General features: G+C 45.7%; 1 protein-coding gene across 1 annotated transcript in view; it reads right to left on the bottom strand.

Moving 5' to 3' along the window:
* Window positions 1-32: 32 nt before the first annotated feature.
* Window positions 33-16,354, bottom strand: part of grin3bb (glutamate receptor, ionotropic, N-methyl-D-aspartate 3Bb) — a 26,978-nt gene continuing 10,656 nt past the window's right edge. Inside the window, exons 2-9 of the mRNA XM_040183313.2 lie at window positions 10,674-11,320; window positions 7,301-8,393; window positions 5,934-6,079; window positions 4,796-4,911; window positions 4,153-4,304; window positions 3,623-3,787; window positions 3,240-3,307; window positions 33-3,096 (exon numbers count right to left, since the gene is read on the bottom strand). Coding sequence (XP_040039247.2) covers window positions 2,316-3,096; window positions 3,240-3,307; window positions 3,623-3,787; window positions 4,153-4,304; window positions 4,796-4,911; window positions 5,934-6,079; window positions 7,301-8,393; window positions 10,674-11,320 — 3,168 coding nt within the window. The 3' untranslated portion in view covers window positions 33-2,315. The remainder of the gene's footprint in view (window positions 3,097-3,239; window positions 3,308-3,622; window positions 3,788-4,152; window positions 4,305-4,795; window positions 4,912-5,933; window positions 6,080-7,300; window positions 8,394-10,673; window positions 11,321-16,354) is intronic.

The raw sequence follows: 16,354 nt of genomic DNA, 5'->3' as shown, positions 1-16,354 counted from the left end.
TTTTTTAGATACAAATATAACGACACTCTTGATTTGGTAACACACTTATTCCCTTTTTAATTTTTCAAAAAATATGTGAAGATCGAAATGAACAGAAATATCACAAACCACTCGGAGTCCTTTGCTCAACACAAACATCCTCCGCTTCACTTTTCACAGAAACACATGGGTCAGCGAACGCCTCACAGCCCACTAGTCGAACAGAAAGGGAAGTGAACGCATCACAGAAACAAACCGAGGAAGACGAGTAGATTGAACCTGCGGGGACGTTCGGTCTCACCTGGTCTGTCACAGTAAAACCTGCTCCTCCTCAGATCAACACAGGACTTTTCCAGAGGGGGGTTTGTGTCCTGTGTAAAACCAAGTCAACATTCATTTATTTTACTTCTTAGTTCTAGTTCTGTTACATGACTAGATTTTTTTCTTACACTAGTTTCGTAACTAACGTAGTGATTTCACACAGAAACAAAAGTAGTTGTTTCAACACAACCAGAATCTTTTCCAAAGCAGCCTAGTCACTCCTTTAAATAGATGTTACTGGAACTAATTAGGATTCGTGTGCATTTTAGAGTCTGTAAATAGCTTTTAATATTCATCTTAAACATGGCTATTCCAGACTGATGTAAATACGAATCAATTCAATTCAATTCATTTTATTTTGTATAGCCCAAAATTGCAAATTACAAATTTGCCTCAGAGGGCTTTATAGTCTGTACACATACGACCTCCTCTGTCCCGAATCAATAGACGTTATCTATTATCTTAAGTGCCTTTTCTTTCTTGGTTGGCTATGGCTGGGCTGCCTTGTGGGGTTGAGCTCATTACATCCCTGCAAATAATATTAATATGTTAATATTTTTAAATGGAAAAGTCATAGAGATGCATACGTGTGTGTGATGTCACAAAGCAAAAACATAAAACAACCAAACCAAACAAAGCAATTCATTTAATGAAAAAATGAGAACAAAAGAAATGAAATAAAATACATAAAAAATGGAAATTCTAACAATAATAAACTACAGTGGCTTTATTTCGTCAAGCAAGTCGTTCAGAGCGGAGACGTCCTGATGGCGAATACGGGATCACGTTCAGCTTGGGCCTCAACTTTGGAACAAAAAATCTGTGGTTGTTTTTACACTGTGCAGATAATCAAGTAACCAACTATATTTGGGTCAAACAAATTAATTTGCACCTTCATTAATGGATGGAGGTTCTTTAATTAAGTAGCAACTGTATTGTTATTTTATTAAACTATAATCTTTGCAATGTAACATGAAAGTGGTGTCACTTCCCTCCACAGAAAGACCTCACTACTTCTTGTAAGCGATCACAGCCTCCCGCTGGTTGGTTTTTTTTGTGTTCACTGGGGTTATTCCTCGGATGTTTGCTAAACTTGCCTCACAGTAAGTCTTGTTTCTACAAAAAAACCTGAAAAACTTTAGATTCACCGACATTCTAAACAGTCTGAGGATCCCCATTTACTCCAAATGTTTGTAAAGTGACTCATATATTTTTACTTGCTGACGTCCCAAACTGTGGCCATTTGAATCGGGAAATTGAAGGAAATTGCCTTAAAAATCAGCTTATTTGGCCCTGAACATCCAGCGATTAAAATTACAACACATTACTGTTCCAAAACAAGTACATTAGGACTCATTTTAATAGCTTATTTGTTAGATTTAATTGTGCCCCTTAATTTAGAGGAATCATAGTTTTCCGTTCTGGAATTTGATGTTGAACAATAAACATATTTCTGGAATATTATACATAACTGTACAATTCTTTTTTAAGTGATTTTTGGTTCATATGCTCAACATAAGGGTTTATTACACCTGCCTAATCTTTTTGGAGGTGGATTTATGTTATTTGATCATTTTGTAGAATTCTTTCTATGTTCTAAAACATTTTCAACTGTGTTAAAATGCAATATAAAAGGTGTTCAATTCTCAAACCAACTTCATTTGAAACCTATTTCAATAACTTGTATATTTATGAAAGTCCATTCATTAATCTGTCAACCAAACCTTGTAAATACCGCAAATGTGATTTTACTACCACGTGATAGAAGGTCTCATTGGGTTGTATTGAAGTCCCCCCATGCATGACTCACTGAGTTTGAGTTAGAAGTCTGTAATGTACAAACACATTATAATACAAGTATAGTTTATTTTACAGCTGAACAAATGACCCCCCTGTGGCCTTATTGGCATATCTGAGTGAGCTCCTGCTTAACTTTGGCATTTAAAAATAAAATCCTTTCAGTGTTTCAAAATGGCCGCTGTGTGTAGAGAGTCATGTGACCCGTGCAGTCAGCATCACCTCTGATTGGCCAGTCTGCTGTGGAAGGGCCGGACTTTGGACAGGACTTTGTGAGGTGGGTCCGTCATGGTCGTCACGCACTTAGTGTTGGCAGGGAAAGGCATTACTGGGGCAATAGGGGGCGGGGCGCTGGGGGGCGGGGCGCTGGGGGGCGGGGCGCTGGGCGGCGCCGCGGTTGTTGTCATCGTGGTTGTGGTAACTGCACTCAGGTTGTTGGTTGCCGTGGCGACGGGTTTGGCCAGGCTCGTCTGGATCTCTGCCCTCCTGGCCAGAGCCGTCCTCAGCTTCTCCCTCATCTGGTCGATCTGCTCCTGTAGCTCCTGCAGCTCACCGGGCCGGGGTGGAGCCACCGCCACGGGGGGAGGGGCAACGGCCGCGGTGGGGACTCCGACGGCGACAGAGGGAGGCGCAGGGGGAGGCACAGAGGTATTGTGTTGGGCGGAGGAGGCGGCCGAAGCGGAGGATGCCGAAGATCGTGAGTGGAGGAGGCTGGCCAGTGACACCGCCGGCCCTCCGTTCTCACACTGCCGGCTGTTAGGCCCCGCCTTCGCCGGCCCCTGCCCTTCGGATTTGGCCCCTCCCCCCTTGGCGTCGGAGGTACCGATGCTAGCGAGCAGGCGGCGGGTGTTGAGGGTCTCCAGGTGGAATTGGACTTGTTTGAAGTCTCGGGCGTCCTTAGCGGCGGCCTTACCGTCCTCGTTGCTCCACTTGGCCGAGGCCCCGGGGGCCGGCGCAGCGGGGAGGCCGCAGGGGGGCTGAGGCTTCTGGAGGTCACAGCTGAACGGGAACAGAGTCACAGTTCATCCTTTAACTGCAGATGACAGATGACTTCATCACCATTTAGTTTAATATCAGTTTCTCATCATACCTTAACTGGAAAAAAACCGAACGAAGTAATTTCTATTAACTTGAAGTCAAACCTTTTCTCTTTTTCAGCTTGCTTCCTCTTTACGTCTTCATACGTCATATTCAGAGCTCGGTGGATTTTCTGCCAAACACACAGACAGAGAGACATTTTCCTCTGAACAGGAACAACAGAATCGTATATGCGCTCATTTAAAAGACAGCTGTGTTTCCAGTGGTTAATGATCTTCTGCACCTCCTTGAAGCTATTCAATCACCTTCACGCGTCCTTTGGACATCTTCCCCACTGATTAGAACCTCTTCAACCCCGTCAATGACTCATCTGCACCTCTTTAATGCTCTCAACACTCCTTCTCCCTCCTTCATGCCCCTGCTCAAACCTACTTGAAGGCCAGATGATGGTTCTGCAGCAGGAGGTTTTCCACGTTTGGAGTCTCACCTGCGAGGTGTGCAGCCAGTACTTGAGCTTCTGTCGGCGGCGGATGTACGGCAGGGCGAGCTGGTAGAAACCGTGTTCGCCTGCCAGCGTCAGCAGGGCTCCGCCCACGCCGACGCACAGCAACACAAAGAGCCCCGAAAAGTGACTGATGCCCATCTGAAGGGTCTGACAGAGACAGGAAGGAGACAGATAGTTCGTCAGATATTTACAGTGTTCTAATTGCAAGGTTTCTTTGATCGACACATGTATTGAGGAAGATCTCTACTTGAGTGTTTCCATTTTAAATCCCATTAGCTGAGCTGATTCACTCCCACAATGTGACTGTTGTGAACATCTGGTTTTCACAGGGACATTCGGGTGAGACAAGTGAATCCTCGGGTTGCGTCCTGCAGGGGGCAGCAGCTGAGCAGACGAGCCACGACTAAACTGTACTACTCTTTCTATTTTATCCAATAAATAGGACAGAAAAAAAGTGTCCATTGCTGTGTATTAAGACTCACACACACACACACACACAGTCTGAGACTGACCTCTGTGACGGCGAACACACGGTTCCCACAGGGAACCACTTTGTACCACTTGTCGTGCAGCAGGTCCATGTAGCCTTCCGATTTGTACCTGCTGATGAATTCTGAGATGTTGGAGGTCAGGGGGGAGTTCTGGGGCAGACCGATGCCATAACCTGAAGCAAAATAAACAAGGACAACACAAATATATCACAACGTGAACAATTAAAAAAATACATATTAAAAAAGTACTCTGGTTCCTCATTGATGAAGAGCACTCGGAATAACTATGAGGAAATCTTCTCTGCGGATGCAGTGCATTTAATACTGTAGTGTACACAATGTGTAAACAGGGTTGATTGACGGTGTTGACACAGTTTTCTCAGCAAAGTCTCTGCAGGAGGAAAAAGCTCAGAACGACTCTTTAAAGTGGGAAACTGTCAGAGAGTCTGCAGGGAGACTGATTGGTGGAGATGCAGTTGATGATGAAACTTCATGAAACCCGTTTCAATAAAAAGCTGATGGAACTGAATGGTGGAAAAACCAGGAACGAATCGAAAGTTTGTAATACGGAATACATACATTGATCATAGCTACTAGATATTTACATGTCCTCACAAAGACAGAATAACGGTTCACACACAAACACACGAACATTTCTTCTCACCTTCGATAGCAAACGGTTTCCCAACTGTTGCAAGTTTACAGTCGGCGTCGATGGAAACCTCGTAATCCAGGAGAGCTTTGTCCATGATGAAGGCGTCAAGCTGAGGAGGATCTGTCCTTCAACACAGAGCAACGCGTTTACTAAGGCAACTACAGACAGAAACTACGTCATTCGACACAAAGCAACACTGTTACTACGGCAACTACAGACAGAAACTACGTCATTCGACACAAAGCAACGCTGTTACTACGCCAACTACAGACAGAAACTACGTCATTCGACACAAAGCAACGCTGTTACTACGGCAACTACAGACAGAAACTACGTAATTTGGCACAAAGCAACGCTGTTACTACGGCAACTACAGACAGAAACTACGTCATTCGACACAAAGCAACGCTGTTACTACGGCAACCACAGACAGAAACTACGTCCATCGACACAGAGCAACACGGTTACTAAGGAAACTACAGACAGAAACTACATCTATTGACACAGAGCAACACCGTTACTATGGCAACTACAGACAGAAACTACGTCAATCGACACAGAGCAACGCGGTAACTAAGACATCTACAGACAGAAACGTCCATCGACACAGAGCAACACGGTTACTAAGGAAACTACAGACAGAAACTACATCTATTGACACAGAGCAACACCGTTACTATGGAAACTACAGACAGAAACTACGTCCATCGACACAGAGCAACACCGTTACTATAGCATCTGCAGTCAGAAACTACGTCAATCGACACAGAGTAATGAAGTTACTACGGCATCTACAGACAGAAACTCGATACAGAGCAACACAGTTTCTTTAGCTACAGGCTGAATGCATGTGTATTACATGCATGTGTATTACTGTTACTACGGCAACAGCAACTGTTGGTGGGTCGTCGAGGCGCAGGGGTAGAGAGAGTGTGCTGGGAACCACAATGTTGGTGGTTCGAGTCCCGGCTACCCCATGTCCCAAGTTGAAGTGTCCCTGATTGCCCCCTAATTGCTCCCCAGGCAAAAATGTAAAACGCCATGGGATAAAAATGTAATGTAAGTTGCTTTGAATAAAAGCCTCAGCTAAATGACCTGTAATGTAGTGCCACATTATCTCTGCGTCGGTTCTCCTGCATTCTCTTACTTGAGAGTGGCCACTCCTTCGGGTGTTGTTGGCTCGTTGAAGCGCCGCATGTATTCGTGCATCTCTGGAAAACTCTTCTTCATGTAATCCTCTGCACTGCTCTCCCTCACCGTCCCGAAACGAAAACCCCGCGACGGATGATGCAGCTGGAACATTAACGAAGAAGAGGAAGGAGACGAAGTAGTTAATTACAGAAACAAGCGATCAAAAATACATGCTCATACATTACATGACACTGATGCTTTGGAAGCTACAGTCTGCACGTTAAAAACAAAAGCTAACACACCTTAATACCTACACACACACGCGCGCAAACGGTCACTCGCAAACACTCACAAACATATTTCATGCTTCAATTAGCTGCAGAATTAAAAGTGTAATTATGAGGACGCAGGTGATCCAAAGAACAGGTTTAATGTGTAATTAATTCACAACAGGAAACAGAAAGTAAATGAATAACGAGTCACAGCTCAGCAGCTAAGACTGAAGCCAAACACGGATCGAATATTTCTATCAGTGTAGTTATGATTTGTTTTCCATTTTACATCTTTTAACACTGAATTATCAGATAATTTCATCCCATGCATCTGACCTCGGACCACATCCAGAAGCTAAAGCTTGATAAATAGAATTGGATGAATTAGTAAGTAAGTTTAAATGTCACTTGAGAGTTTCTTTAAAAAAAGGTTGGCAAGATAAAATAACTAATGTTTACAATAATGCAGACATCTGAGGTCAGAATCGCTTTGTTTCACATTGTTTTTTCACCACGAGCTGTAGTTGCAGGAGATGCTTCATGCTGTAGAGTTTATAGGTCTATAGTCAGGGATGGCTCAGGTTTATAGTCAGGGCTGGTTTAGGTTTATAGTCAGGGCTGGCTCAGGTTTATAGTCAGGGCTGGCTCAGGTTTATAGTCAGGGCTGGCTCAGGTTTATAGTCAGGGCTGGCTCAGGTTTATAGTCAGGGCTGGCTCAGGTTTATAGTCAGGGCTGGTTCAGGTTTATAGTCAGGGCTGGCTCAGGTTTATAGTCAGGGCTGGCTCAGGGTTATAGTCAGGGCTGGGTCAGGTTTATAGTCAGGGCTGGTTCAGGTTTATAGTCAGGGCTGGCTCAGGTTTATAGTCAGGGCTGGCTCAGGTTTGCCCTAGACCAGCCCCGAATTACGTTGCTACAGGTCAAGACTGCTGGAGGACGTCTTATGATACACTAAGCGGCTCTCTTTCCTCCTTCTGCTCTCCATCTTTAAAGAGGAGCTCCATGGGAGAAGTTATTGGCTCCTGTTAAACTCACATTTTGACGTTAGCAGAAAAACTACAAAGTTTGACAGACTGTGTGAATGATGATGGAATTAAAAGAAGACTTTCTCACCTTGGCATCGTGGATTCCTGACACCTCCTCAAAAGTCTTCTCCCCCACCATCACTGCGGCGAGGTTGGCGGTGTAGCTGGACAGCACCAGCAGGCAGAAGATGGCCCACAGGTTCATCAGAAACCGACCCGTCCAACACTTTGGCGTCTTGGAGGAGACGGTGCGTCCGAACAGAATGGCGTAGCACAGGTTGAGAGCAGACGAGTATGAAAACACCCTCACCCTGTTGCGTCCGTGAGGCGTCATGCCATACGGACTCTTCCACTCGTAAAGCGTAAGGAAAAGGGCGGTGATGTGCAGCGCCACGAAGATGCCCACCCACATGGACCAGTGCAGGGGCCACATGAAGGCTCCGATGGGGGCCGCAGTGTCCTTACTGCGCACCAGGATGCCCAGGCTGGTCGAGAAGAAGGGCGAGGTGAAGTCGATCACCCGGCTCCGAGCGGAGTTAATACTGAAGGAGGTCACGGCCATGTCTGCCAGCCCGTTCAGAAGATCTCCCACCAGCCCGGTCCAGCGGCCCCCCTTCCACGCCCCGTACTTCCCGTCTCCCACGATGTAAAGGTCGTACTCGAAGCCCAGGTCCTCGGCCAGTTTCTCCAGCAGGTCGATGCAGTATCCGTAGCAACACTTGTTGTGCTCTGCGGGCAGGGAGCTGCTGTTGCCCCCGGCCACCTCCATGAAGATTTTCTCCAAAGTATCCGAGCTGTTGGTGCTGGCGTCCAGGCAGTAGCGCCCGGCCGGGCAGCTTCCTTCTTCGTCCACGTCCCGCGTGAAAACGAAAGGATGTTCCACCAGGGTCACCACCCGAACCCGATTCCCCACCACCGGCATCCCCGGCTTCCAGCGGCCCCTCGTCCTCCCACTCACGCCGTCGGTCCTGTGGCGAGGTTTGGGGCCCTGCCAGACTCCCTGGTCCTCCACCTTGAGCTGGCCTCCCTCCCAACTGCCCACCGTCACCCAGGTGGGCTGACCCAGCGCGTCCCGTCGCAAGCTCCAGATGTGGAAACGCTGCGAGGTGAGGACCTGAGACCTGTTCTGGTGGACTCGGACGGGACCTGTGAGACCGGAGAAAGACGTGTTGGAGAGGAACCTGTAGGACAGAAAAACAAGAAAACAAAGAAATAATATCAGCTAGCACACACACAGACCAAACGTGGTCTTTGAATTATATCAGGCTCGGGTGGGTCTCTTAAAAAAGAATTCTTTCAGATCTTTGCGCACTGGGGTTTGATATTGTAAGAACTTACTTTCTTTGGATTCTTCTGCTAAAACCTCCCATTTGCACAATAAAACAAGGCAAAAGATAAGAAGCAAGTTGTTGTTGACATTTAAAAAGATCAATCTGGTCATATCAGATTAGTCCCACCACGCTGTTTAAATGTATAACTGAAGGCAAATATTTAGGTATAAGACGCAATTTATTTAAAATGTAATATTTGATCTGAGAAGCATAACCACTATACACATATATAGTATTTTCACAAGAAGATAGAGACACTTGATTTGTCATCCGAACATCATGTTAATATGTCATTTTATTTATTCATTCAGTTTGAAGACTCTTCCACATTCAGATGTCAGTGTGATGAGTGTGATTTGACTTCATATTAACATTCGTATGTTTCCGTTTCTCCTCACGCTCTCTCTTTCATCTTTTGTTCTTTTCTCCTGCTGCAGCCGATAATCCGTCCTCAGAGGTTTTTATCTCTCAGTCTGAGTGTAATTTCATTTCCCGTGAATGTGTTTGATCTTTTCTGTCACTAAACTGAATGCAGCAGTTAAACCTTTAATACCCCTCAAACCTGCAGATTGTCTCGCTTCCTGCTGCTGTCAGACTCTCCAACAACGGCTGAGTCTGCAGCACAGAACCCAGTGATTCCCACGGCTCATCCCAGGGTCTCCTAAAGATTGTCACAGTCTATCCTGAAGCTTGGGGTCTGTGTTGTTCCTGCAACTCATCTCTGTGTCTCCTGCAGATCTAAGTGTCCCCTGCAGATCTCAGCATCTCCTGCAGATCTAAGTGTCCCCTGCAGGTCTAAATGTCCCCTGCAGATCTCAGAATTTTCTGGCTCATGGCAGTGTCTCATGCTCCTCTTTGGAGATCTTCCTGCGCTTTGTCGGAGTTTCTCGCAAGTGTTGTGGTTTCACAATTAAAGGAGCCCTAAACGAGCTAAAATGAACGTTGGAAAAGCTGCATCAGACTTTAAAAAAGAAAGGAAGGTTATTGAAAAGTCAACACTGTTTGAACAGGTTCACAGTTTTAACATCTTAAGTCCACTACTGAATGGACTGCAGAGGGCCCATAAAAAATGGCAACCCAAAGTAATTTGCGCCCGACTGCGAAGCACGGTTGTGGTTTCTTAACGATCAGGGGTCATTACAGACTGGAAGAGAAATTCAAAATAGAAAAGTACTTGGGGGAACAAATGGCAACAATGCCATTGTCAAGTTTGAGACGTGTTGTTATTCTTTATCTTTTAAGGAATGAAATGCATTTGTTGTATGAAGTAATATAAAAGCAAGCCCAACATGTTTATGTTAGAAAGCCAGATAAATTTGTTAATGAAAATGGAAATCAATTTGCTCTCGGGTCGTAAAGTCTTAACTCCTCCTATCTGAGAGGTAGAGATGAAGTTTCCCCTTCACTGATAACACACAACTGTCTGCATGAAGCCACGGTTTTGCGAGAAAATAATTAACATTCAGGGCGTTTTGCTGGAGAAATATCAGAACTCATTAGGAGTAAAATGAGGAATACGTGTTAATGTTTCACTGATTACATTTGCTAATGAACACTGATTGTAAATCTACTGCTGCTGTTGGAGACGTAGGTCGCACCAACACCAATTATTTCTGTGTGCTTGGGCGCATTGAGGTCAGGAAGGTATTTCATCACAGTTATATAGCAGAGGAAGTAATTATCAGAAGGCTCCTCCAACCCCTAACCCCTAACCCTAACCCCTAACTCCTAACCTTAACCCCAAACCCAAACCCAAAACCCCTAACTTTAACCCCAACCCATAACCCCTAACCCCTAACTTTAACCCCAACCCCTAACCCTTAACATTAACCCCTAACCCCTAACCCCTAATCATAACCCCCAACCCTAACCCCTAACCCTAACCCCTAACTCCTAACCTTAACCCCTAACCCCTAAATTTAACCCCAACCCCTAACCCCTAACCCCTAACCTTAACCCCTAACCCCTAACTCCTAACCCTAACCCCTAAACCCTAACCCCTAACTCCTAACCTTAACCCCAAACCCAAACCCCAAACCCCTAACTTTAACCCCTAACCATAACCCCTAACCCTAACCCCTAAACCCTAACCCAACACTAAGAAACGGACCAGCTCGTTTTGGTTCTCACCTGGACAGGTACTGTCCGGAGGACGGCACCTCGTGTTTGTTGGGTTTGTCGTAGCAGTTCACCATGTTCTGGATCAGCGCCAGGTCCGGCCGTACCAACGTCGCCGCGGCGATGGCCCTGGTGACGAGCTGCAGGGCGTCGCTGACGTAGAAGTCGAGCGGTTTCCTCTCCACCTCCCCGTAGGCCAGCAGGCCGAGGGGCAGCCCGATGGCGTGCAGTGCGTCGGGGCTGAGTGGCTGGCCCAGCACCCAGTGCACCATGGGTAATGTGAGGCCCAGGTCCTGAGCGCTGCGCAGCACCGCCGCCGCGCACTGCGGGTCGGCTCCGAACAGCAGCACCGATGCGGGCGAGGGCTGGTTCTGTCGGAAGTGCCGCGACAGGAAGTCGTGGATCTGAGTGTCGTCGTGCGCCGACTGCGTCAGGTTAAGGAGGGCGCGCACGTGCCAGGTGACTGCGCCCCCGCCGTCCCACGATGCACCGCTCCAGCTGCCGCTGTCCAGCAGCCGCAGGAGACCCCGAGCCTCCTCCCAGCCCCGGCACAGAACCACGGTGCCCTCCCTCCAACCGGACCGCTGCAGAACCGTCAGCAGCAGGTTGGACAGACCGGACTCTGGAACCCCCATCGCCATCTGCAGGTGGAACCGGTTCTGTGCAGGAGAACAACGTGTCAGGCATCAGTCAGGCGTTACGGACACTTGGAACCAAAAATCCGGACAGAACCATCAACAAAACATCTATTTGTCCTTTTGGTTTAAAATTCAGAAAACTGCTGATTTATTGTGATGTCATCGTTTGTCTTCAGGCCGAACATCAACAATTTGATCCTTGCTCAACTTCACTGAAGATGTCAAACGACTGAAACTCCTCAATGTTTTAATATAATCTTATTTCTTCTTTATCGTAATATATCGAAAATCAGGAACTTCCTGTCTCAAAGTGATGCAGAAAAATGAGTTCATGCGTTTGTTATTTCCAGACTGGATTACTGTAATTCTTTGTTATCGGGCTGCTCTTGTAAATCTCTTAAGCCTCTCCAGTTGATTCAGAATGCGGCAGCACCTGTATTAACAAGAACTAAGAAAAGGGATCATATCACTCCTGTATTAACTCTGCACTGGCTCCCCGTTAAATCAAGAATAGAATTTAAGGTACTTCTCACCTACAAGGCACTTGCTGGTGAGGCACCGTCTTATCTTAAAGAGCTTGTAACGCCTTATTGCCCTACAAGGCAGCTGCGCTCCACAGATGCTGGGTTACTTGTTGTTCCTAGAGTTTTAAAAAGTAGGATGGAAGCCTTCAGTTTTCAAGCTCCTCTTTCCTGTGCTTTCCCTCCCCACAGGCTTCTGTGGACGGTGCTTCTATCTGATGGTGGTTGTCCCTGCAGTGGTCCTGTCGTACATCCGGCTTACTACTCACAATCATTTGAATCATTTCTGTCATAGGAATTGAATGTATTGTGCATATTTTACATTGTTCATTCTGTACACAGAGCATCCTTTGTAGTCTGTCCATCAGGAGAGGGATCCTCCTCTGACGTTCTCCCTCAGGTTTCTTTTTCCCCATGGAAGAGGCCTTCGGGACGGAGGATGTCTCATGTGTACAGACTGTAGAGCCCCCTCAGGCAAATGTGTAATTTGCGATTTTGGGCGTTACAAAAGAAAATGAATTAAATTGAATTAATCAAAGGTGACCAATGACGGAGACGTTAATACAGTCATTGATGACTTACTTCTTCATTAAGACGTGTATTTGTTTGGTTTCACAGGTACACGGATCAACAACAACTGTATGTGGTTTATAGATTTCAGATAAACGATTAATCAATTCTAAGATTACTTCTTATTCAGCGAGTGGACAAATGAATGAATTGACTGATCGTTTCAGGACTTCTTGAAGAATTTCACTCATTTTGCAGAGGGACAAATGCATCAGGACTCATTTGGGGAGTTTTTGGTTTTTCTGTTAATAAAACTACACTTCATAGACGTAGACGTTTTCACTGATATCAGATCACTTTTTTCACAGAATGTCGGAGCAATCAAAGCCCCGATCGTCTCAGTTCGCGTCGTCTCTCCCCGACACCCTTTGAATACTGTTGATCTCAGGTGGCGTTAGTCAGGTGTCTTGGTTTTAGATCCACCGACAGAAGAAGAAAAGCCACCAGGAGGTGTCAGATCAAAGCTGCTCTGCTTCTCTCTTCTCAGGGTGACGCAGGAACGTCGCCGTGACGACGGCAAGACGGGCAGATCCCCAAAGCGCCAAACCCGAGAGGAGAGGAATTCTACTTCACAATACATGATTTCCCTCCAAGTCAGATCGCATCGCGTCGCTTTACTTCCAGAGGAATACTGATGACCTGTGGCATACTGATATCTGTGTTTCACAAAAATAACTTTTATAACCAAACAGTGTTTGTGTTTCTGCAGATTGAAGCAAGAATCGTTTCCTGAGTACAACACAAAAAAAAACAGCTGACTCTTCATTAACGTTTCTGCTCAACACAGCTGAATAGGAGCGGCGCCGCGGGTCGGGTCTGTCCCGGGGCATCCTGGGAAATGGAGGAAGTCACTGACTGAAGCAGAAGCCATGTTTTAAATCTGAAACGTGACAAACCTGATAACAATAATCCTCCGTGTCAAAGGGTCACTTCCTGTCGTTGATTGGATTCACGTTCTCAATCCTCCCAAATGATAAAAGTCCCCATCACATTAAATGAAACGGAGACGGGTTGCTGTTATTTTTAGCTCTGCTGCGTCATTGATTCTTCTTTGTATTCACACGACGAGCTCCCCCGGGGAGAGGAAGCTTAAAACCATCTAGACCAGAACAGATCGCCACCGAGACCACATCTGACAAGCTGGACTTTCCTCATTGACGAAAGTAATACCCCAAAACTACCTCGAGTAGTAAACAATATGGTCGTAAAGTAAAGTGAGTTGGTCGGCGAATCAATGAAACACAGAAACCAGGTCGAAGAATTCGATTCAATGCGATAAGAAATAAATATAAAAACGAAAAGAGATGAAAAGTCACCATCTTATACTCTCATTTCCATCCATCCTCTTCCACCCTCGCAATAAATATTTCACTGTTAAATACTCAATGTTCCTCAATGAGTCATCGCTACCTAACGTCCATGAAGTTACATGACGATCAAGCTATGGTCTCGCTGGGCACACATGTCACATGTCACTCTGGTGTTGTTGTTGTTGTTGTTAAAGCTGGAATCAGGTGGGAATGACGTCATCCGGCCTGTTGGTCAAATACAAAGTTCAGCGATCACTCAACTCCTCGCTTCAGGTTCTGAAGTGGATCAGAAAATGAAAACTGAAAAAGTTTGAGCAACATAAAACTGATTTTAAAAAACGAGTTCTGTGTGCTGGTGAAATCTGGTGACGGTGAAGAACCTCTCGGTGACTCGCGTATTAAATAATCAGTTCCCTCTGCAGCTGTGTGGCTGCAGGAAAACATCATTACTGTTTATAGGAGCCCTGAGAGCTGCTAACTGAGCAGAGAGTGTAATAAAGTGAGGCGACAGCGGAGCGCTCTCTCTCTCTTTAAATATTAACAACCGGTTTGTCGCGCTGCAATAAGCTCTCATTACTCCGGCAAACGCCGTGAGAGCCGCGTGGAGGCCCCGAGGCTAAAAACACATCGCCACACACACTTAGTCAGATGTGTGAAGTAATAGTCAGTGAAATGTCTTTACGTTCTGTCAAATGTCAATGTGCTGTTTGTTTGGGAAACGTTATCTTTGTGAAACGCTACTTGATTAAAATGTCACTTTTGTGTTATGTCGCGTTTATGAAATGTCGTCTTCTGAAATGTTGTGTTTTGACCCTCAGGGCCACCGTAAGCGACACCTTTGATAAAACACCTGTTTTCTCCACATCACTGAAGGTACATCTGTTCTTAGATGTACATCTAAGCTCTTCGTTTTGGACACTGCGTCCTCCTTTGGGACAAAATGAGCTCATAATTCACAACCTACTTTGGCAAAGTAACAAATGGTAATTGATCAAGTGATCAAATATTATGGATGGAAATACTAAACAACATTTATTGTTATTTTTTGTGTTCCGGAGCATCACATGATCAGAGCCACACTGCCAACAGCTGATGCTTTTCAAATTAAAACAACCTCCTCAAATGGCACCAATGAAGTTCTATCGTTTTTTTCTTTTTCAAGCCCTCTGAGCCAAATTTGTCATTTGCGTTATTGGGTTATAAAATTAAACTGAATTGAATATAAAGATGATTGAACACACCAAAAATCCAATGCGCTCTGTGAAATAAAGCTCAACCTGCCTGTTACATGATGTTCAAGTTATTCTGCCCCCTCCGCAGACGTTAAATCAAGCCGACAATGAGGATGAAGAAGGCCTCGGGACCTTCTGACCTTCGGATGAGCTGTGACGTGCTGATCCGACCCCCCGGGAGACCGACTGAAGACCTGGATGCGGACCGGGGCCGGGGCCCGGATTAAAGACACGGAGGACAAAGACCTGACGTCTCCCTCGCGGCGCCTTCAGGCTCAGAAGCTCCGCTCGTTCGGTCCTGCAACAACAGGAGTGTTGTGCTGCATTTTATCAGCAGGACTCAGCAGTTCTCTCCCTTTGTCCTGAGGACCCTGAACGCGTCTTGGCTGACAACGGAAAAGTGTCCCAGAAGAAAACGATGGGAAAAACACAGCTCGTAACAGGCTGTAAAGTTTATCCTGAACAACCAGCAGCAGCTGAGCACTAAGCACGTTCTACTCAAACTGATCTGAGATCTGATTCATCTGACAGTGTTAAACAGACCCAAAAGAAATCATTACGAGGGGACCCGTTATGTTTTAGTTAAAAGACAGTTAAATGACTTATTCTGCAGGTAAAGTTTGAGTGCATCCAGGTACCAAAATGAGCTCTGGGAGTTGCAATGCAGTCGCATTGCATTTAGCGAATGGATTCACTGGAAGAGGCCACGTGGAAAGCAGCGCTCCAGACGAGAGTCGCAATTAATTGTTTCCACCGTAGATCAATCCGATTCCTGGTTACTCGAGCAGTTGTTTGGTCAATAAAACCGAGTGTTTACCAAAGTCTGAGACGGCGTCCTCACCTACTTAAACACATTTAGTAACCAACCAAACAGAAACTATTCCAATTCTAGCAGCTGGAATGACGCAAAACCGATACAACAATTACCCGAAATCGATGTTGATTAATGTTTGAAAACGAATCGACTGATCAGCAGCTTCACTGAAGGTCACGTGTGTGCAGCGTGTGCAGCAGTTCATTCATTCCGCTGCACGTGTTGTGGATTTGCAGACAGGCTCTTTGCCGAAGAAGCAGTGTGTGTAATTCGCAGATATGCAAAAAAATGGATGTGCATGTGTTGTGTGCGACACACGCACACAACACATGCACATCGCACAAACACAATGGCAGCTGCGTCACACGGGAGCCCGCAGCCAAATACAGACACACAAGTACAGACACACAAGTACAGACACACACGTACAGACACACACACGTTTTTTCAGCGTGTAGAAGTGACGTCTTTGCAACATTTAAAACAAGGACTTGACAACAAGAACAGAAAAATAAAGGAACGCATATTTGGTGTGTATTTAGTCTGTCTTGTGTGTATTTAGTGTGTATTTTGTCCGTCTTCAGTGTGTATTTAGTCTGTCTTGTGTG

The sequence above is a fragment of the Gasterosteus aculeatus genome, chromosome 8, assembly GCF_964276395.1.
Source record: "Gasterosteus aculeatus chromosome 8, fGasAcu3.hap1.1, whole genome shotgun sequence".
Lineage (NCBI taxonomy): Eukaryota > Metazoa > Chordata > Actinopteri > Perciformes > Gasterosteidae > Gasterosteus > Gasterosteus aculeatus.
Note: the sequence above shows the minus strand (reverse complement) of the source record. Positions and strands in the feature narration are given on the sequence as shown.